Raw genomic sequence first — 21,553 nt, forward strand, 5'->3', positions numbered from 1 at the left:
TCTCCATCAGCACCTGAAGACCCTGAGGCACCCATGTCTGCTGCGCTTCTTGTCCTGCTCAGTGCAGAACGGCGCCATACACCTGGTGACGGAGCGGGTGCGGCCCCTGGAGCTGCTGCTGGACAGCCTGTCCCCGGAGGAGACCTGTGCCGGCATCTATGACCTCCTGCAGGCCCTCGTCTTCCTCCACGAACGGGTGAGGCTCAGTTATGAGAAGTTAGGTATGTGTGGCGATGCTTGTTGTGGCAGGGTGTCTCCCATTCATCTGGGATCTCTGTTTACTGCCCTGTTGACCTGTCAGTGTTTGTTTTCTACAATGACCTGCCGATTTGACATTTTTCTCCAGTAACCCAATTGATTCACTGTCTGTGCACACAAAAATGGTCTTTGATTCCCATCTGTGATTGGCTGCACTGAGAATATCTTCAGAGAACTTGTGTTGTTGTAAAATAGCGAATACATTGATGGATTGAAGGCTACTCCCAATCAGGAGTAGACAATTATTCTGTTTATACAATTAGTTATGAGCCTAGTCACACAATGGTGGATCATATCCTTGCTGTTAACCATTAAGCCATCCTCCTTGGGCACACACTATTGCTTATTATTATTATTATTATTATTATTATTATTATTATTATTATTATTATAATAATGAATGAATAACCACATCACATTTTTAGGGCCTTTTCAGCTAACTTAAAAGTCGAACCTGGAAAGGACGTATGGTCATTGGTCACGTTTAGTCTTCTGTTGCAGCTTCTTATTTAACCACATGGTGTCATTAAAGTCCACGTTGAGGACTGGCCCCTTGGAAACTGGAACTGGGTTCTCTTTCTGGGCTGGGACACAGGGCTCTCTATTTTGCCATCGCATTTGCCTGTGTGAAATCCAAATGTTCCCAGACTTAAATGATGCTGGGGGATCTAACAAATGCCCACTCTCCGCTCGCCATTCTCTACCTTACCGAGAATGGATTATTGTTTCAGTAAAAATATTTGTGTGGAAGCAGAGTTTTAAGTTAGAATTGCAAACCCTTTCAGTGCTTGAAATGGGGTCCCAGGCCAAGAGGTGGGGAACCACTGCCCTAGCAACTACCCTATCCTGCCCCCGTTGTTGCACATCGAGGAGTATATTTTAAGAATTTGCTTTTTTTTTGTCTCGATTTTGTAGGGTAAATCAAGCCACAACAACGTGTGCATGTTGTCCGTGTTCGTGAGCGATGATGGCCATTGGAAACTGGGAGGGATGGAGACCGTGTGCAAGTTCTCTGAGGCAACCCCCGAGGTAAGAGGAGGGAGGAACCCAAAATGGCCCCATCGTGGCCCCTCCTTTTATTATGATACCATAGATTTCCTGGCTGGGATATTGGCTTATTGTTTATGATTTCTTATTCCTATTGGGTTAGCACTGCGATCTGTTACTTTTTTAGTGTGTCATGTAAAACCCTTGAATACTTTCTATATAAATCACTTGCTATCTTGTTTATATCTTGAATAGCTTTATGAATAATACTTATTATCTGATTTTGTTTTCATGTTAGTTCCTCAGCAGCATCCAGAATGGGAGGGATGCCAGTTCTATTCCCCCAGAGGAGCAGGTGAGGAAAAGGCTACATGCTGCATTAACGTTTGTCCTTTGACATCACACCCTTGTCTTGAGTAGAGCGAGGATATATAAAGCACTTTGTTTTTACAGGTCGAGGGCTTCAAAACACTGCCTGATAAACATGCACATTCTCGGGACAGTTTCTCCTTCGGCGTGATGGTGGAGGCACTTCTTCCCCTTCTGAACGGTTATGGTGAGTACTGGCCGGCTTGTTCTTTTACATTAATCACTGTCCTGTTTTCGTGGAAGACAAGGAATCATGCCCAAAGGATATTATAAATCCAGTGTCCCTCGCTCTTTTTCCCACGGTGGATTCTGCTGATGTTCAGTGTCGGAGGAGATGTCGGACAGCCTGAAGACGACCTTGCAGACCAGCCTGTTGACCTCCGACCCTTCCTCCCGGCCTGCCCTCCGCTCCCTGCTGACTCACGACTTCTTCAGGTTTGTCTCGTACAAATTTCTCTCTCACTGCCCAGCCGCCGATGGAACAAAACAACGGAAAGGATTGTAATAACCAAGCACTATTTTTACACCTCCAGAAATGACTTTCTGGAGGTGATGAATTTCCTGAAGAGCCTGACTCTGAAGACGGAAGAGGAGAAAAATGAATTTTTCAAGTGAGTGAAGTCAACAAACGGGCAGCAATCCCAACACACACACACTGTTGATGATGCTCCCTGGGCCACGTCAGCTCATTTTAACGGTGTGCTGGAGACGTTATCCATGGAGGAGGTTGTGATTTATTGCTTGTGGTTAAGGTTTCTGTTGGACCGGGTCCAGAACCTTCCAGAGGAGCTGATCGCTGCACGACTCGTCCCCAAACTCCTCAACGGACTGGTGTTCGCAGAACCCATGGCAGTCAAAAGCTTTCTGCCTCATCTCCTAAAGCCAAAGACGGGTAAGTAGTCCATGACAACAAAGGAGCTCAAAACAAAAATGCTCAAAAATGCGGAAATTTGTTGGATAACCTCATTCCTCCCCCCCCCCCCAATCAATACTGCTGATGTCTCAGTTCAAACACCTAGGGTTAGGGTTAGTCACCTATAAAAAAACACCATCAAATCTTGACAACCTTTCCCACCCATAATCCTCATTGATGTTCAAGAAATTCAACAAAAGCTTTTCTGCCTCATCGATACAGATTATTATGGCAAAACAGCCCAGTTCAACCCCCTATGAAAAACTGGAAATGGGAAATGGGTTGACCGTCGTGTTGTAACCCCGTGGCAACCGTTCTATCATTATCCCTGGCGGTAGATCCCAGCAGCGGAGAGAGCGACGAGGAGTGCCTGCTCTCAGTGTCCCTCTATCGGCGCCACGTGGTGCCCCAGCTCCTCAAGCTCTTCAAGGTCAAAGAGGAGCACGTTCGCATCGTGCTGTTGGCCCACATCCACGTCTACGCCCAGCACTTCTCTCACGACGAGCTCAAGAGCCACATCCTACCTCAGGTGAGATGCTGGAGAAAAAATAATAATAAAAAAAAATCTAGATCTCACACACTCTGCAGGTTTTCAACACTCTGCAGTTGTCGCAACCGCAATGGTTTACCCCACGTATGTTTGTTCATCCCCCCCCCGACGGCAGGTGTTAGTGGGAATGAGGGACACCAACGATTATCTGGTCGCCATGACGCTGCAGAGCCTGGCGGTGCTGGTGCCGTTGCTAGGCGCCCAGGTGGTGGTGGGCGGAGAACGGACCAAGGTGTTCAAGCGCACCACGCCAAACTTCAGCAAGTCCACGGAGGTCTCTCCCGAAAGTAAGCAATGCAAGGCCAAGTCGAATGGAAGAGGTTTCTGGTTTAGGATGTTTTGGATGCACTTGAGCCCTTGCCAAGAGCAGAAGAATTTGTTGTACACAGCGTTTGCCAATGTTAGCTGTTTTCAATGTTAGCTGTTTGTGCGTTGAGGGAAAAGACCCTTGATAAAGATGTCCTAGACAGGTTTTTCATGGACAGCATTCCTCTGTTCCATCACATGACGTCTGTTTTCTTTTCCAGCATCTCCTGTCCATATAGTTGGCGCGTCCCTTCCCCAGATTGCACAGCCTTCAAAGGTCTTGAATCTGCTCCCCAAAACGACCAGCGTTGGGGGGCTGGTCCTGGAGGACTTGGGCAGGCTACATGATGGTAAAGGAACCCATCACGGCTACCCGAATCCACCCCAATCAAGTGAGCAGACCTGGCCCGTTTAACATTGGCACAAATGTTGGATTCTTCCAACACGTTTCCAGTAACGTAATTATCACATTTTGTCTTTCAGCCATCAGTAGAGACATGTCTCTCCCACTGAACGGCTTCCGCCAAAACAGTGAGCTGGAGTCCCCGACCTACAGCCCAGACCAGAAGGAGACCATGGCTAGCCAGCGTGACGACTGGCCTGACTGGAGTGACTCAGAGGAGGGGGAGAAGACAGCACTGCCGGTCCAGATTCACATCCAGGCCTCTGAGAGAGATCCTGCAGCCAAGCTGCCTCTCACACCCTGCCTTGTGGAAGGGGAGCCCTGGGACGATATCGAGGATGGGGAACCCACGTCGGACGTCTCCCCGACGGCTCCCTCACCAGACCCGATCATCCGCCCCGCACCTGCCGGGGGCCCGACTTCTGCCGCTCCTTTAAAACAAACGGTGGAAACGCTCCGATTGGGGCTGGCCTCCGCCAAAGCCCTCAGACTGAGTTCATCCCTGCAGGCCTCCACACAGAGCAAGGTCTCCTCATCGTGGGACAACGGCTGGAGTGAGGAGGACAAGGACTTCCAGAAATCGCCCCAAAACACTTTGTCAAAATACAGAACCAAGGGCGCGGCACCCAGGATAAACGGGGCGTCGGTGGGTGGGCTCGGGGAGGAGTTCACCATCGAGGTGAGAAGGAGGCCGGACAGAGATCCAGAGCTGGACCTGTTTGCGGACATGGTGCCGGACATCGTGATGTCCTCTCCCACTTTGGTGCTGCCCGTGGACGGCGGTTTTACAGACTGTGGACAGTTTACAGCTGGACTCCACGGTGGGCCCACGCAGCCCGACACATCCGTCACAATCACTGGCCGGTTCGCAGCGACGGAGACAACAGAGGTGAGTGTAGACTGGACCATGATGTTAAGTTGTCAAGTGTGCCTTTGTGTGATGGGAACGGACTAAAGGGAAGCGATTCTGAGTGAATAAGTCATGCATTCAAATTCAGTGATATCTGAATCAAGGTTGGATTTTTAATTAAATCGATTAATTTAATTAGTTTTCTGCGTTTTAACATCAAATGAAATGCACTATGAACACTTACTGCTTACTAACACATTTCTGAACATCTTTCTCCCCACAGACTGAGACCGAGGGCTGGGGCGATGGAGATGACCTCAACTGGGAGGATGAGAACGTTTGGTAGTGACGCTCATCCAGAATAACATTATGAAAGACTATGAAAGATGAACCACAGGAATTACAAATGTCCAGGGTGTGTCTGCGTCATCTTCATGCAATACATTGCTCTAATAAGTCAATTATGAACAGTCATTTTCCTCCGAATATGAAAGGTGTTTGGTCATCGTTTGAAATGGTGATGCAGTGCTATCAATGATTGGTTGGTTGGTGGTTTGGAATGCTTACATTTTGCGACATACTGTACATACCCGTATGTATTGATGCCAGTGTCAACATCAGGGTACTACAACTTTTTGTACTGGAATGAGAGTCTTGGTGTGGGGTATAACCAGCTAGACTGGGACGGGTATAAGATCATACTTTTTATTTTTTTGCCAAATTGTGATTATAGCTATAGGATATATGAAGAATCAATACTTCAAGCTGGGCTTAATGTCTTTATTTTCCATCTGCCTGGTTTCTTTTGTGCCATAAATGACTTGGGATTAGGATAAACTTCAGAAGACATGGCTTATCCAAGGTTAATTGAAGGGTTGGTGAAATGGCACTATGAATGTTGATTACACAGATGGATTTAATTTATTAGCTTTCGGATTGCTGGAGAAATAAACTTTATGGTATAGGATACGTTATTGCCTCGTCTGTAACGTGTCTAAAGTCTTAAATTTCCGTTATCGCAATCTAAATCAATGGATGCATTTAACAAAGTTTGGTTTTAACTGAATAAAATGTGTTTCTTCAAAACCAGTTTTTATATTACATAATATATTCATTGAGCGCCCACTGGAGAGATCAAATTTGAGCTGTGAAAACAAGTCTTTTAAAATAGATGGTGGGAAGACGTTTATTAAAGTTAACAACCAAATCAATAAATTAAAATGTTTAACAATTCACAAGATGTCATTCAAGACTAACTCAAGAAAAAAATTAAAAGCAATAGGTAATATCCTGTAACATGAAATTCAAGTTCTTGAGCAAATACCCAGAGGTAGTAGGGGATCACCATGGATCCATATAACAACTCTTTACTTGCCTTATATGTGTCATTTGATATGGAGGAGGGGGGGGTGATCATGGCCCTGGGTTGATCTGGGCTAACAAAGTCTGCAGCTCTCGTAGTCTGGCCCCAAGCCACTGCGGTGGGGCAGTGGTGTCCTGGCTGCCCAGAGCCTGCAGGGCCTTCAGAGCGCTCTCGGCTGTCTGGACATAGCGGCTGTACTCCTCCTCTCTGCTGGTCTCCTGTCGAGCTCTCTTAGGACAGGGCTGAGAGAGAGGACAACCCTGTGTGAGGAACAAGCCACCTCTCCAGCTAACATCAGGCAGACAGATAAAGTGTGTGGCAGTCAATGGGTATTAGTTATTCATCATTCCTTTAAACAAACACTTAACCTGTCAATGGGCATCAATGGGCTTATTACAGCCTTACAGGAATGATGCAGGGGAAAGCTTGCTGGGAAGGTGACTTAAAGGTCATATGTACGATTTTCAGGGTGAGCAAGATTATGTGGGACTAAAATAATTATTTGCGTCAGCAGAGCCCACTGCTGTTGCGTTGCTTGTTGACCAATGGCATGTGACGGCCGTACAAGGCGGCCAGGCAGGAAGCTAGCCGCTGGCCGTAAATGTAAAGCATGGCGGATGAGGAGGAGGATACGCTCCCTGAATAACAAGTTAACCCTCACCTCTGAGTCAGCAGGAGCACTCGCTGTTGACCCACTCGCAGCGCCGTCTATTTCCGTCTCCAGCCTCCTATTGTTTTGCTCAATTAAGGGTGACTCCATCTTGAGCCTGTCCAGCCGTCTCTCCCCGGCTTCCTGGGAATTAACGGTCTGACGAAAGAGCAGAAGTTAAGTCTCCCAGGCGATGCCCTTCTATTGTTCCCTCTATTACCATTGAAAGTCACTAACCTTGCTGAGATAATTCACCACTTTGGCCTTGGTCGCTTCCAGAGACAAGCTGTGGGAGATCACTTCCTCGTGATTTGTGATCTAGGAAAAAAGACATGCACACATGCTTACATGTGTCAACAAACGTGTACGCTTTATTTGTGTTTATTTATCCAATCACATCGGCTGATTTAGTTCCCCTCACCTCTGCAAATTGAGCAAAGGCCTCCAGGGCGTGCTGGTGTAACAACCAGGACCTCTCAGCCAGCAGGGATCCGAACAGGCTGCCCAGCCGGGCCACAATCTGGCTCTGTGGGCCAAAGAACCACAGGGAGGAGGTCAACAGGAGAAATGTCTTTGTCGAGTGACGCATACATAATTAAAGGGTAAGTAAACCATAGAAAGAACTTTAAGCTGGTTAAATAGTTCCCATAGGGTCTCAAAGTGTTGGTGAACATTTCTCGGTTACTTTTCACAAAAACATATAGTTTGTAAAGAAGGAAAAGTTGCTTCTTTCCAGAGTAGAGTAGTAGTTTTATATTGGCTAAACTCTGCCCAAGTGAGTGGGAATGAATGTCAGTTTTTTCTAAACCTTTACAACAGTGATGACTGATTAGATCACATTTGTAAACAGGGTTTACTTACCCTTTAAACACAAACAATTTTGATCATTTTCAACCTTGAACCAAAGTCAATCATAATTCCCTTACACACACACCATTACAGTTCACGCCAGTACCAATCAATTATCTTATAACCATCAGTGATCAGAGATATAAATCATTGCCGTTTTGCGATATATTTCACAGCAGCATGATGATCAAGTGTAGGACAATGACAAAAGGGCAAATGCTTTCAGTCCCCTGTACCTGGGCGTCATGGGAGAAAAACACGTTGCCAAGGGAGGCCAGGAACTCTAGGGCAGCCAGCACCACCTGGTCCGGACACTTCTGAGAGACCAGCGACGCCACACACTGCAGAGCCTGAGATACACCAGCGTGTCAACACGCAAGGATTCCTCCAGGATGTCTCCTATATATTACACACCTACAGTCTCCTATTGTATGGGGTCAGTTCAGTCTCATTAATAATGATACACAGAACGATTCACAAATGTATTTTGTGATTTATATATAAATGACTTCTCACAAATACATTTCAATGCACACACAAATGGATATCGGCATGTATAAATGTAAAATAAATCCATGAACAAAAATAAGTTTCACAAACACATTTCTGATCCACACACAAATGTGTCTTGTTTTAAATAAATGTAATATAAATCCATAAATATATGAATTAATTTTTTTTTGCAATTTTCATCAAAAATGTATTTGGATGTTGTTACATTTATATACAAACTGTTAAACTTGAATATACAAGACACTTTTCATTTGTGAACTTGTTTGCATTTGTTTGTGAACTGGTCTGTATTTATATGTGGATTTCTGAGACTCTCCTGACGTGGCTGGATTCACAAATGCAAGGAACAAGGAACTCTCGCTAGCCAATCAGATGCCTCCCTTGTTTTCAGCCAATCCCATGACTGCAGTCCCACAGTTTTTGGATTGTCGGTGCCGTTAAAGTAGTAAACGATTATTAATGCTACTTTAACGGCACAGACAATCCAAAAACCCGGTTGAAACTAGATGGAAAAAGTGTGTAGTTCAAAACGTGATGCAGCTTTTACTTCTTCACCACCTACAGAGTTTGTTATCTTAGAGTTTGTTATTTCCCACAGACATTTGACCGAGGGAACCGAGAGGCTCGAAGGCGGGACTTATTCTTCAGAGGTCGGGACTGCAGTCATGTGATTGGCTGAAAACGAGGGAGGCATCTGATTGGCTACAGAGAGTTCCTTGTTGAAAAAAATGCATTCGTGAATCCAGCCACGTCAGGAGAGTCCCAAAAATCCACATATAAATACAGACCACCATTTTTACATACCGATATCCATTTGTGTGTATTGAAATGTATTTGTGAGAAGAGTCATTTATATATAAATCACAAAATACATTTGTGAATCGTTCTCTGTGCATTCATTATTAATGCGACTGAACTGACCCCATACTATTGTAACATTTTAAGACTGCTTAGATTAGTCCACTATTTAGTCATTTAGCGAATGGTGAAAAGAGAGAGACCTGATGGATGGCGTTGTGATCGATGGTCTTCACCAGGCTGGCTGATATCAGCAGCAGCCATCGCAGGGTACACTGGAGAACAGGATGGGTCTGGACCTAATGGAAAGCACACGGGTCCATCCATGGGTCTTTTGTGTGTGCATGAACACACCCATAGACACTTGCACTTGTTTTGTAACGCAGGTAGTACAAAACAAGTGACCCGACACGCGTGCAAGCGTCTTACCTGCGCAGGACACATGTGGGACCACAGGTGCGTGACTATCCCCCTCGCGGCTGCCGACACGCCCTCTCCCTCCGCGGACGGCTCCCCGCGGACCACCACTCGGAGGGCCCTCAAAGCGGTGTTCTGGGGGGGGCGGGGGGGGGGCACTCTGTTAACATGGAGCTCCTGCATATTGAAGTCCATCTAAAGTCCCATTACAGTACGGAGGATCTTAAAAAAGGGACTCGGACAAGAAAGGGTCATCTATTCCCTCGTGATTTTGTGACTTGTTTTTTTTTGCAGCCTGTGTATTGAATCTGACCCCTTTTAACCCCCCCCCCCCCCCCCACTCTTATTATTAAAGGTGACATTATACCACCGGGTGTGAGTGTGATTAGCCGTTACAAGCCGTTTTGAAAAGCTGCCTCTTCTGACATCACAACTGGGCGTGTCCACCTAGATCAGCCTACCCAGACGACTGTAACAAACGTTGCTCGTCTATCCGTCCGGCAGATTACCAAAACGGCTTGTAACGGCTAATCACACTCACACCACCTGGTGGTATAATATGTCACCTTTAAAATAATGGCCATCGACTATCCTCACCACTTTCTCCACTTGCCCCAGCCGGTAGCCTCCGTCCCGCCAGTGATCCAGGGCTTGCTGGGTCAGGGCGGTGACGTCCGCCCGGAGCCTGAGGCGGGCGTCCGGGGACAGGGCCCTGAGGAGGACATGCCGCCACACGGGGAGGTTCTCCGCGCGGGACGGCGGGAAGCGCGCCACCAGCTCCATCTGTATGACGGTGAGGGAGCAAGAGGTAAAGCGCGCGCGCGCCATCAGACCCGTGGCGCGGGCACGCAAACTCCATATGTCACCCGGTGTAAGTGTTCCCGGGGGCCGGAGGGGAGTTGTTAACAGCACGTGCCACAGGGTGGGAATCAGACGCGGCGAGGGTAAAGTCTCTGAGGAGAGGGAATGTCAGAGGGAATGGATTTTTCACCGCAAGACCCGTCTTCTTTGTAATAAACAGGGTGGTTTTGCTTGAAATGTATCTTCATTGTGACTGAGAATTTGACTCTGGCGTATTTATGAACAGATCATTGTTGGTGGTGTGATCATGTATACAAAGAAAATTAATCGTTTTATCGAAAATCTAGAACTATCATATTGAAAACTGAAGTTACGTTGGGTTACTCAATGGTTTCACCCCAGTGATAAAGACGAAGCAGGTAACAGATTCCTGCGTATACAGTGATCAAGGCATCTTTCCTATGGATGTTTAACACAAGTATTTGTTCTCAGTTTCATTTAGACTTATTCATATTTACATGTTTGTTTCCAAGCCTTACCATCTTTTATTAGGCCTTTTTAGGACATGTTAAGTGTGTCGTAACTAGTCCGATCTGCTTTGAGTCTACATATTTTTTACCTCTGTAAACTGTACAGAATGTTATACCGCACAATAACAATTAACCACGACTTTTTAACCTGGCCGCAGTTGGATTGGGGCGCTAGAGGATGTGAAAGGTTTGTACTAGAGTGTTTTTGTTCTGACCTGGTGGTGGGGGGTCATGAGGAAGACCATGCGTCTGAACAGCAGGCCCAGGTGGGACGACTGGTACACCCCGCTGGCACACACCTTCACCTGGGGGAGGGCAGCAGAGGTGAGGGAGGCCGAGGCAGTGTGTTGGCCCAGGAGTAGAGGAAAACCATCCATAAAAAGGAGAGGAGGCGAGGGAGGTGTAAAAGTGTGACTTTCAGGCTTATTGTGCTGCAGCGTTGCACAATGGGCCGCGGTTAAGGGACAGGTGTCGCCCTGCCCCGGGCCCAGAGACACCAATTGTCACCTCGGCTGGAGAGCCACACAGAACACAAGCCCTCAGCCTGTTTGTGTTACGCAGAGGGCAGAGTTTAGGTTTGGAGGTTCTTAGGTTGTTCCGAGGGGATAGCAAGACACCTTCAATTGAGATACTAGACAGGGAGAATTGTAATACACTCCATGTCCTAATTAATTTGTACTTTTTTATGTCAGCTTAAAGCAACAGGTAATTCTCTATGCCAAATTCCATTTCAAACATTTATATATATATATATATGTGCATGTCTAAAAAAGGTACACTTTTTACAACATGCTGATATAATCCACTGCAGACCTCTACCCACCAGGTGAGCTATAAGCAGGGCGTGTTGCAGACACAGTTCTGCAGTTCCGTACCTGAGCACAGAGAGAACTCCATTAGCAGTGGATTTTTTCTACGTTGTTTTACCTTGTTTACAGATACATTCACATTTTTCTAAATGATAATAACATATGTTCATGGTCATCTATTAAAAAGCCCCAAAGTGAGAATCGTCCGTAGTTTGCCAAGTAGAAAACCCTGTTGGGAATCACCGTGCTGTGAAACACCAGACGTCTGCAGCGAGCAGGGCTGTCTGCCAATCAGACTGCAAGACGGCTTCCACTAAACAACGCTCCTGGGAGGACAGGAGGGGAAAAACACACCAATGGAAAATGGTGAATAGTCAACCAGCAATCAAATAAAATGAAAGTAAAAGCTACTAACATTGTGAATAGTAGGAAATCCTGTTGGAAACTCCCACAGAAAGTTAACAAAACAGCGAGATAAAGCACAAATCCAGCTTATATTCTGGTAACCTCATAGCCCTCGTGCGCACTAAACTTTATCCAGCAATCTTAACTAAAGCAGCCCAGGCCTCATTTATTTCCTTAGCTTCATGGGAGTGAGGTGGTTTCCATACCAACACTGGGAGGTATGTTGGCGGGAGTGAGGCGACGCTGGCACACAGATGCACACACACGTGGTGATGCAGGCTGACTCTGCCCTGGGCCTGACCCTTCATCATCACCCCTGGCAACAGCACCGGCGCCATTCGCTCGGTGCAGCACAGCCGGAACCCGTTCATGATGGCCTGATAGATGGGGAACCTGCAGTAAACAACATGCTTTGTATCATGATAAAGCGCCAAAGGGAATGTATTGATCAAGAGGGTGTATGACCCAAAGTTATAATCAATGGTGTGAGATGCCACAGCATGCAAAGTAGCTGAGCAGTGCTACAAACGACATCCAAGATTTTGACAAACTTCAAACACAAACTTCAAAAGTCTGATTTCTAATAAAGAAAATGCCTGTAAATATGTCAAGCTTTTGATATTCCCTTGACGAGGCTGTCAATGTTCGCTATATTATACATTGAAAGTGAGACTTTGATGGCAGGACCGGGCTACCTGGGGGTCTCCTCGGGGAAGAGGCTGCCCTGGTGCCAGAGCTGCAGGGTCCCCTCTGGCTGGGGGGCCAGGTGACCCAGGACGCTGACCAGCAGCAGGCACTGAGGGAGCTGCCGTTCAGCACTCAGCTCTGTGCAAAAACAGGGTTAGGGTTACACTAAAGGTTCAACAAAAACCCATTGCAGTTTCATAATCTAGGTATTCTCGCAGGATTGCAAAGGCACACTGTATATATTAGCACAAACTCGTTTTTTTTGAAAATGCTTTTGAACAGTATACAGGTAACTGCAGAATGATGGTTTGTAACTGCACTTTAGGTTCCAAAAACATTTTCAAACAAAGCTCACCCTAGACTAACCAACTGCTATCTCACTGCATTCCTTTCACAACAACAAGTGGAAAAGGGACCGGCAATCAGCAATAACCGGACTGATGCCAAAAACAACACCGGAGGGGATACGAGGCCACCGAGCGATCAAACTCACGCTGGTCCTTCCCGAGAACGGCCTCCACAAAGGGCCGCAGGGGCAACAGCTGGATCAGTAGGGCCTCCATGGGTAGCAGCACTGCCGCACTTAGCTCCTCAGACAGTGGTGGACGCAGGCTTGGGGCGCACAGGCTGGGAGGGAACATACTGAGGGGAACAACCCCGCCGGAGCTCAGAGGTTGTCTGTATGGTGTCCAGTATTGCTGTATATATATACAAGCCAAATCCCCCTTCCTTATAGTGTGATCGAATGATATTAGATCTCATCTAATTTGTAATATACACTAATATTTTGTTCAATACATTCACCTACCTGGTAATATGGAGGTAGAGTTGATGAAAGCGGCTGCAATACTTGGACAGGAAAGAGCTGAATTCCTGTAAGAGGTAAGAGTGAAAAGTTGTAACTTGTAATGGCATCATTGTTTTTCAATACAAAACATGCAAAAAATAAAGAAAAATTTAGAAAATATACGGAAGTTGAAAGAAAGTCTGTGCCAAAGGCCAAACATTTGTCACCTTTATGTAATGGACCAAAGTGTTGGCAAAGAATCTGCACATCTTCATGTTTTTCTGAAACAGCTTGTATTCCGCACATTGGGTCATCTCCTGAGATTACATAATAAACAATGGTGTCAATGCGTGTCCTTAACTTCACCTGACGCCTGACCTCAGGTTCAACGCCTCTCACCACAATCATTGTACTCCAGAAAAACAAATGTGCATAGCAAGCACAGAGCAAACGTGGAAAAAATGTAGATAGCACAGGAACTCTGGAAGACTTCATCTTCTAGCGAGGGACGCAATAAATACCCTGAGATGAAAATATATCACACTGGTGCAAGGTGCAGTCTATAATGTTAAAAATGCTCTTATTCAAATTATAGACATTTTGCTAAAGACCATACACTTCTGGGCAACAATACATGCTAGTTGAAGCAGGCATCCCAAATAACAGGGACACAAGCAATGTTCCTGTGGGCGTGACCAAAGTGGAACAGAAGCCAGCGACTGGTCCTCTCTACCTGCGGTCCGGTGTGTATGATCTGGTCACCCAGCTCCAGACAGGTACGGAAGGACGCCAGCAGGTTGTCACACAGACAGCTGCTGATGTCCCCGTGGCGAAGATGCTCCTCCACGTACGATTGGTGCTTCACACTCTGTCTAGACCACAGGGATGGCACTCGTTTGATTACAGCCATTGCTCGTCATGTATAACTGAAGCGAGGGGTGATGGGGACGCGGTGGTGCTTACTTGACTATGAATTTCCATGTGTTGGCGTGCAGCGCCATGTCCAGGTCCGAGATCACATAGCAGAGATCCAGCAGGCTGTGAATGACTGGAATTAAAAAGCGATGGTAAATACCTTCGGAGAAGTAACCCAACACACACACGACCCTCCATTGGCCGAGAGGGTCAGGTTGTCCTAGCCACGCTCTACAGGTCGCCAGCCTCTGATTAAATGCATGTACACACACACACACACACACACACACACACACACACACACACACACACACACACACACACACACACACACACACACACACACACACACACACACACACACACACCTGCGACAATGTCAGTAACGTCCTCCTCCGTAGCCTGAGTGTCCAGAGAGATGCGATCCAGCAGCTCCATGAGGCCCTTCTGCAGGGAGTAGGCCTCCTTGAAGAGCCCCTGCAACAGGTCTGCCACCAGGGACAGGCGGCCACAGTACACCTCCTCACTCTCCTGGGAACCAGTCAATCAATGGTGTCAATCAGTCAGACCTCCTTCATAATAACTGCTTGAATTCAGCCAACAAGAGCTGGAGGCTAAATGATGATTGACCAGGTTATAAATAGATGGAATGGATTAATGATGCAGTTCAACATTCAATCATGCACAAAATATTAGGGGTGGGAAAAATAATAGATTCTTCGATGCACTGCAATTCTCTCTAGAACGATTCCATCTCTAGAGAGAGAATTAAATTTGTTCGCCTGCTGCAGAGCGCTACAGAAAACTCCTTTCTGCCTGCAGGTTCTCTGCGCAGAGAACCGACTTTATCTAATATAAAATATTAGATAAGGTAATTCATCTGTTGATTGTCTTTAATGATCATCACACAAGTAGGAAGTGATTAGTAAACTCTGAGTAGCAAAGTCATATGTATATTTTTGAAAATCCTGCATGGAAAGTACATAAAAAAGTTTGTTGAATCGAGATGCATCGATAAGCGTTTTATAATCGAATCGTTGACCTCTGAATTGGAATTTAATTGAATCGTGAGGTGCCAAGAGATTCCCACCCCTACAAAATATGTGCCTCATTTAACCAGCCTTGTTTAACCTCAGTGGTGGAATGTATGAAGGGAGGTTGACGCATACATCTTGTTCGTATTACCTTACAGTGTTGGAAGGTTTGCTTCAGCACTTTGAGGATACATGATGGTAGAGAGCGGATGGCGTCCAGTTCTAGTGCTTCCTCAAACAAGCAGACACGACGAACACAGGCAGACATTGCTTCGATGATCTGCACCGTTGCCTGGCAATTAAAAGAGAAATGTCTTTCATTTTTTTATTGATATTGGCCTATTTATTTTTTGATCAATAGTGAAACTTATACTGCTATAGGGCACCTCCAGGAGTTTTCTCAGTAGGGTACGCAACTCTGTGTTTTGACTGGACAGTCCTCCAACTTGGTTTGAGATCTCCTTCATCAAATTGTCAAACATGGTGACAGCCTAAAAACAAAGACAACATGCGTGGGAAACATTTGAAATTGCCAGTTCATGTACATGTTAAAAGGCATCCCCCTGCAATCCCTTGTAAACAGAAAAACTTCAGTCAAGTGGTTAGACAAACTGTGGACACACAACACTGATGTAATCAGATGATATTCACCTTAGGCAAGACTTTGGAGAAGCACGCCTCCATTTCCTTCAAACCAATGTGAGGGAGGAACATCTCTGTGATGACTTTAAGGATACCTGAACGGAAAGGCATTGGTATTAATCCTCGGAGACAAATGTAAATACAATCACTCTGCTGGCGACGAACAAGCTGCTTACGGATAAAATGAATGCACTTACGAATATGCTCATCCCAGCTCTCAGACTTTTCATGTAGAGAGTACAAATGGTCAAGGAAGACCTAAATGGTTCAAATCTTTTTGACATGTTTGTATTGATTCACAACTCATGTACAGTGTTACATTAAGAGCATTATTGAGACTTGCAGAACTATTGCATGTGGGAAAGTACACATTCAGGGTTTCCAGCTCCACAAAGGAAAACATGAAATTAGAGTTAAAAGTTAAAAGTCTATGCTTGGGTTCAACTGCGATAATTGTCATACGTTGGACCACATAATTAAAATACGCTCTCAGACTCAACAGTCAAACGTGTTGTCACAGTGTACTCAACATGGGAGGATATGGTAAGTTTAGGCAGGACGGATCTGAGCTCTTTGCGACATGTGTCCTGACTCCAGTGTACCACCTCTTCCAGAAGAGTAGTCTGCGACATGTTGAGAGGCAGGGCTGCTGGTCAGATGAGCTGCACAAAAAATGAACATTAACGGAACCAATGCCGAATATGACAGATTTTAATAGTTTGCTAGATGGTGTTAATCGTTATTTCGCTAGTACGTTTTGGCATATACTAACGTTATTGATAACGTTATTCATCTAAACCGCGTCATACAATAAAAGTGACTTACCATTTAACTATTACTTTCCATCAAAGCCGAATATCCTATATTCCGTAGTATAAATTATTCGCTAACTGTGTTTTGTCGTTACCACTGTATATGGTATGTAAAGGACATAAAACAATGTAAACATTATATGTACTACGTCAACTAGTCGCATATTCCAGCGGTCGTAAGGCGCGCTGTTTCTTGCGGAAGTGACGTTTGGCAACAGGGTCGTCTGATTGGCTACAACTATTAAAGCTACTACAGAAAGTTATTATCATGAAACATGTACATTATTTGATTGGAATGCTCAAAAACCAAAATAATTCTAAACAAAACATAAGTTTGATTATTTATTTATTAGAAAGCTTTACATTTACATGTAGGGCATTTAGCAGACGCTTTTATCCAAAGCGACTTACAGTAAGTAGGCCTACATATTGTCATAAGAAGTGAAACAATATATCGCTGTCGGTACAGTAAAGATGTTCATAGAACCAAGTGCAAGTACTAACAATCGCCAGGCCAACCCATTCCCAGTATACAGCAGTGATAGCTAGCTACTGCAGATGCTACACAATTACACAAGATGCATATGCTGCACAATTAAGTACATGCTACACAATTAAGTACAACGAATGAATATAACGTGCATTAAGTGCATTCATTAAGTGACAGGACGTACAACAGACAACAGTACAACAGACAAATAAAGGGACTGAATAGGTGAACTCTGAACAGGTGAGTTTTGAGTCTTTTGAGGAAGCTGGTGAGTGACTGCGGTCCTGACATTGGCAGGGAGCTCGTTCCACCACTGTGGTCCCAAAATAGAGAATAGTTGTGATTTTGCTGATCGACCTTTGCTTGCTCTTAGCGATGGCGGTACCAGACGTCAAGCTCAGGTAGTTGAGCGGAGGGATCGAGCTGGGGTGTGTGTGTGTGGTTTGACCAAGGCTTGGAGGTAGGCAGGGGCAGTTCCATCGACCGCCTTGTATGCCAGTACCATCATCTTGAATCTGATGCGGGCTACTACAGGGAGCCAGTGGAGGTGGCGGAAGAGGGGAGTCACATGGGAGAATTTAGGTAGGTTGAACACGAGACGCGCTGCCGCGTTCTGGATACGCTGCAAAGGTTTAATCGCAGAGACCGTCCAGCCAGGAGCGAGTTGCAGTTGTCGAATTTCTTACATTTTCTTTAATTAACACCATTTCTTTAATTAACACATTCTTTAATTATTAATTGGATAATCACTTATCATTCTTTGGGTTTAACATGGTTGGTTCTCTGAGGCTTATAAAGGGTAAAGCCTATATTATGTCATAAAAATGGAAAGAAACTGCTCTGAGAATGTTTATTCAAATCTTTACAGAACGTCTGGGACATTTATTTAGAATTCTGGAAATCCCATTGGCTCTCGTCCCGGCGACTTCATGTGGCCAGTATATCAAAGGCTATTGTTGAAATGGATAAGATCTTCATGGAGTGGAAGTAAACCAACTCCCAATTTGTCTTTCCTTTGTTCCCGGCAGTCGGAGGTGTTGGCTGCTGTTAGTGCAGGAAGTGAAGGTAGTCCCTGTAGATTTCACTTTGGAATCAATGTGGCCACGTCTGATAATCAATACAAAACCATATAATATTAATGATATATATGAAATTTGTTTGACGTAATATGACAAAATGTTTAACAATAAATGTCTTGTAGATGTCACCGACCTAACCCTGCCTAACCTTGCTGTTTCAGGTGAGCTACACAGGACCTAATTTCTTCTCAGATTTCAAGCATGGATTCATTTATTGAATCAACTATATTATTAGGAAATTGGTAATGAAAAACATTGTGTCAAACGAGTGTATATGTTGCTAAATGAACACAATGTTTATTGAGTGAGAGATTAAGGGGACAGTTGTTCACAGATTGTATTCTCTATGACATGGCTACAAGGAAATTCTCTTCACATTTGACACCCTACACACAGGGTGTGAAAGTGATGGAATGAATGTAAAATATTTACTCTATTCCATGGAAACAACTTTCAAACAGAGGTGGGGATCTGGCAATGCCACGTCAATTTCTGTGTAAATGAAAGGTTATCCTGAGCAGGAAACAAGCTACAGATCTACTGGGGAAGGAAGATGTATTTTTTTTTAATGGTTCCAAAGGTGTCCCTTCGAAGGTCAGGGTGAAGCTTTCCATTTGTCTTTGACTTTTGTTATGCTAACATTGTTCAACGTATCAAATGCTTAAAAAAAAACACTACTACATGAATAAGGCTTTTGATTTGAAAGAACCACAATGGAAGGTAATGATTACATTCAAGTATACATAATGTATAACTGCACTTTGTATTTTATTCTAGAATTATCTCCATTAACTCAACTTCAAAATTTGAAATGCAACATCACTAAAGGAGATGTAAAGTTTATGTCTTATTTTTATGTGATATCAGTATAATATAGGCATTCACTCATGCTTTTTCCTAATGAGAAATTGATGAGGGAGTTATAATTACATGTGAGGTAGCCAACCACTAAGACCTAAGTAATCACACACAAAATCTCCCTTTCTATTTGGTAGCATATCTGATTAAACCTAATCGGTCACAATTCAGGGATTCCACACAATATTTATAAAAAAGTAGTCCAAAGTCAAGCTTACAAATTGGTTTGATTATTGCATAGTATGGTTTTGAATTTAACTGATCCCTTCTTTTGAAACATTCACAAAGAGTCTCAAATCAAATCAGTAAGAGCATTTTCAGAGAACTTCAGAGTAATTTCTTTCATGAATGGTCTTGTTTTTTTTGTTGATCAAATGGTAACTTTCCCTCAAAGTAACAGGAAATGTTTTTGATACTATCTCACGCAACCTTCCTGTGTGGATTTTCTGCTTGGCTTATAGCCTGATTATTTGACAAAATAACCACACCAGAGTTGTGGGCAAGTTGCCTAAACGTATCACAAAGGAATGAGATGAGTCTATATCTTTCCTGAGAAATGAGACAATAGCTTGTAGATGTACAAACATGTCATATAAAAGAAAATCATACAGCAACAAAAGGCCAAGAGATTTATTTGATCAATTTACAGTGTAGACCACAGGCCAGAAGGGTGCAAAAAGTGGATGTTAACATTTCTGACAACATCTGTATAGCCTACAATAATATCAACAAGAAAAATAGCACAAGATTTACTTGTCTGTCTATTTCTTGTCATCAGACCAGGAGACCTCATAGTCACCGTAGACACTCTTCAGCATCTCTACGGACACAGAATGATCTGCTTTTCCAAAAGCCTAAAGAGGGGTAAAAATGAATAAAAAGAGGATTGCAATTATGAACTGAAACCACGCCCACTTAAATTAATTGTCAGCCCGCGTGCACACAAAATGAATGAATTATTGAATTGGTCGTGTTTCCCTCTTACTCCAGCCATGACTTACAGTTGATTCTCCAAACACTCTGAGTTTTCTGTCTGTGCTGTTGTGCTCTATTTTCCCTCCACCGAGACACTGACACATCAATCCCAGAGACTCCATCGCTGGACTGACCTTCTCAAATATGTGATCTGAAATCAACACCGAGTTAACGTTGGAAAGGTATGAGTTAATACAGGCCAACAAGACACTGGCGTGTTCAGAATCGAAGTGCCTACATTGTCTATCCGGTTTAGACAAACTGTGGTCAAAGTTAAGACGTTCAGTGGGCATAAATCTGTCGTTTGGCCGAGTTTCTGCGAGCAACGTAGCATGCCTGCAACAGTGAACTTCAACTTACTGTGATATTCAGCACTTTTTGTGCCTCTTATTATGTTTTTTTGTCCGTCTCCATCTTTTACCTTTACTGTTATTAATATATATTTAAAAGTTCCTTCTGGATCTATCTCTACATTGGGTAATTTTGCCAAAGCTTCAGCCATCGCGACTGCTGTCTACTGCGATTGGCAAGTGCCGCTGCTGCACCCACTGACTCGACGGATACCGATGAGGACCACCGTACATGGATCTGCGGGTCTTCTTAAAGAGACAGACAGTGGACAAGTGCCATCGGTTTCCAATGGGGAAATAAAGGATATGCTTGTATTGATGGTCTATTGTTTATAATCGGCCATGCCTGCTTATGGTATAAAGTGGACAGATCTCTCAGATACACGTGAGATAGACTACGATAGACTAATTACCAAACGTCCCAAGATTTATGGGACATTTGAGCAAAGTAGAACTTTTGCCATTTAAATACGTTCATATATTTGTAATAAATGTTTAAGCGTTTCTTTAGGTTTGGATTTGTTAGTTTATCATTCATTGCACACTCGCTTGGCACTATAGGCATAGTTGACCCATAATTTACAAATATGTTGTCCATCTCCGGGTTAGTCAGACAGGAAGGATATGATCACCAGAGCAGGGAGACAAGGGCAGGCGCCTCAATAACTGTGTCTGACTTTCTCACTCACACTTCACCGGTCACACTTTTCCGCTTCCCTGAAGTCCTAATAAAATACCGGACTTTGTTTGATGCTATAGTAGGACTAAGCAAATACCTACATTTATTTATTCTTGTACTGAGAACATACATAACACCAGACCTAAGTTTTGCTTTCTTTGTGTTTGCAGAATGGAAGAGGTCCATAGCCTATGTTTCTCCAAATGTCCGCACTAAATTGACATATTCATTATTTTTTATATATTATCTTTAGTTTATTTTCCTGCTCACATTCTATTTTCATTGCCTTGTCATGTGGTTATAACTGTAAGCAAGCACAATTAAACTACATTATAATTCCTATCACTGTTGAAATGGACCTTGACCCTGATCACAACATCAACATAGGGTTTTTCCTGTTTCCAACGTTATCCCTCAATCGAATAACGGGTGACCGAACAGTATTTCACGAGAATAATAATATATGTGATTCTTG

The 21,553-nt window shown here is 44.2% G+C and overlaps 3 protein-coding genes across 3 annotated transcripts in view; 1 reads left to right on the plus strand and 2 right to left on the minus strand.

The window, feature by feature from the left end:
* The window catches only part of scyl3 (SCY1-like, kinase-like 3), a 6,638-nt gene extending 1,028 nt beyond the window's left edge, over positions 1–5,610 (plus strand). Inside the window, exons 3-14 of the mRNA XM_084473365.1 lie at positions 11–196; positions 1,174–1,287; positions 1,544–1,600; positions 1,699–1,801; positions 1,938–2,049; positions 2,148–2,225; positions 2,367–2,506; positions 2,866–3,056; positions 3,193–3,364; positions 3,605–3,775; positions 3,867–4,675; positions 4,920–5,610. Of these exons, the coding sequence (XP_084329491.1) occupies positions 11–196; positions 1,174–1,287; positions 1,544–1,600; positions 1,699–1,801; positions 1,938–2,049; positions 2,148–2,225; positions 2,367–2,506; positions 2,866–3,056; positions 3,193–3,364; positions 3,605–3,775; positions 3,867–4,675; positions 4,920–4,982 (2,196 nt within the window). The 3' untranslated portion in view covers positions 4,983–5,610. The remainder of the gene's footprint in view (positions 1–10; positions 197–1,173; positions 1,288–1,543; positions 1,601–1,698; positions 1,802–1,937; positions 2,050–2,147; positions 2,226–2,366; positions 2,507–2,865; positions 3,057–3,192; positions 3,365–3,604; positions 3,776–3,866; positions 4,676–4,919) is intronic.
* A 216-nt stretch (positions 5,611–5,826) lies between these two features.
* Positions 5,827–16,788, minus strand: firrm (fignl1 interacting regulator of recombination and mitosis). Its single transcript, XM_084473413.1, has 25 exons — positions 16,661–16,788; positions 16,354–16,497; positions 16,033–16,072; positions 15,845–15,930; positions 15,580–15,684; positions 15,345–15,485; positions 14,528–14,690; positions 14,208–14,292; positions 13,978–14,116; positions 13,472–13,561; positions 13,266–13,330; positions 12,951–13,099; positions 12,466–12,595; positions 11,977–12,163; positions 11,609–11,691; positions 11,380–11,431; positions 10,772–10,861; positions 9,823–10,008; positions 9,238–9,360; positions 9,012–9,107; positions 7,734–7,847; positions 7,070–7,174; positions 6,886–6,966; positions 6,661–6,807; positions 5,827–6,241 (listed from the first exon to the last, which is right to left on the minus strand). The coding sequence occupies exons 2-25, from the start codon at positions 16,465–16,467 to the stop codon at positions 6,050–6,052; spliced, it is 2,763 nt and encodes a 920-aa protein (XP_084329539.1). The 5' UTR covers positions 16,468–16,497; positions 16,661–16,788; the 3' UTR covers positions 5,827–6,049.
* Positions 16,789–19,689: 2,901 nt separating this feature from the next.
* Positions 19,690–20,602, minus strand: LOC311352783 (14 kDa phosphohistidine phosphatase). Its single transcript, XM_084472583.1, has 3 exons — positions 20,410–20,602; positions 20,076–20,200; positions 19,690–19,928 (listed from the first exon to the last, which is right to left on the minus strand). The coding sequence occupies exons 1-3, from the start codon at positions 20,549–20,551 to the stop codon at positions 19,836–19,838; spliced, it is 360 nt and encodes a 119-aa protein (XP_084328709.1). The 5' UTR covers positions 20,552–20,602; the 3' UTR covers positions 19,690–19,835.
* Between the last annotated feature and the right edge of the window lie 951 nt (positions 20,603–21,553).

Source organism: Micromesistius poutassou (assembly GCF_964030765.1).
Source record: "Micromesistius poutassou genome assembly, chromosome: 9".
NCBI lineage: Eukaryota > Metazoa > Chordata > Actinopteri > Gadiformes > Gadidae > Micromesistius > Micromesistius poutassou.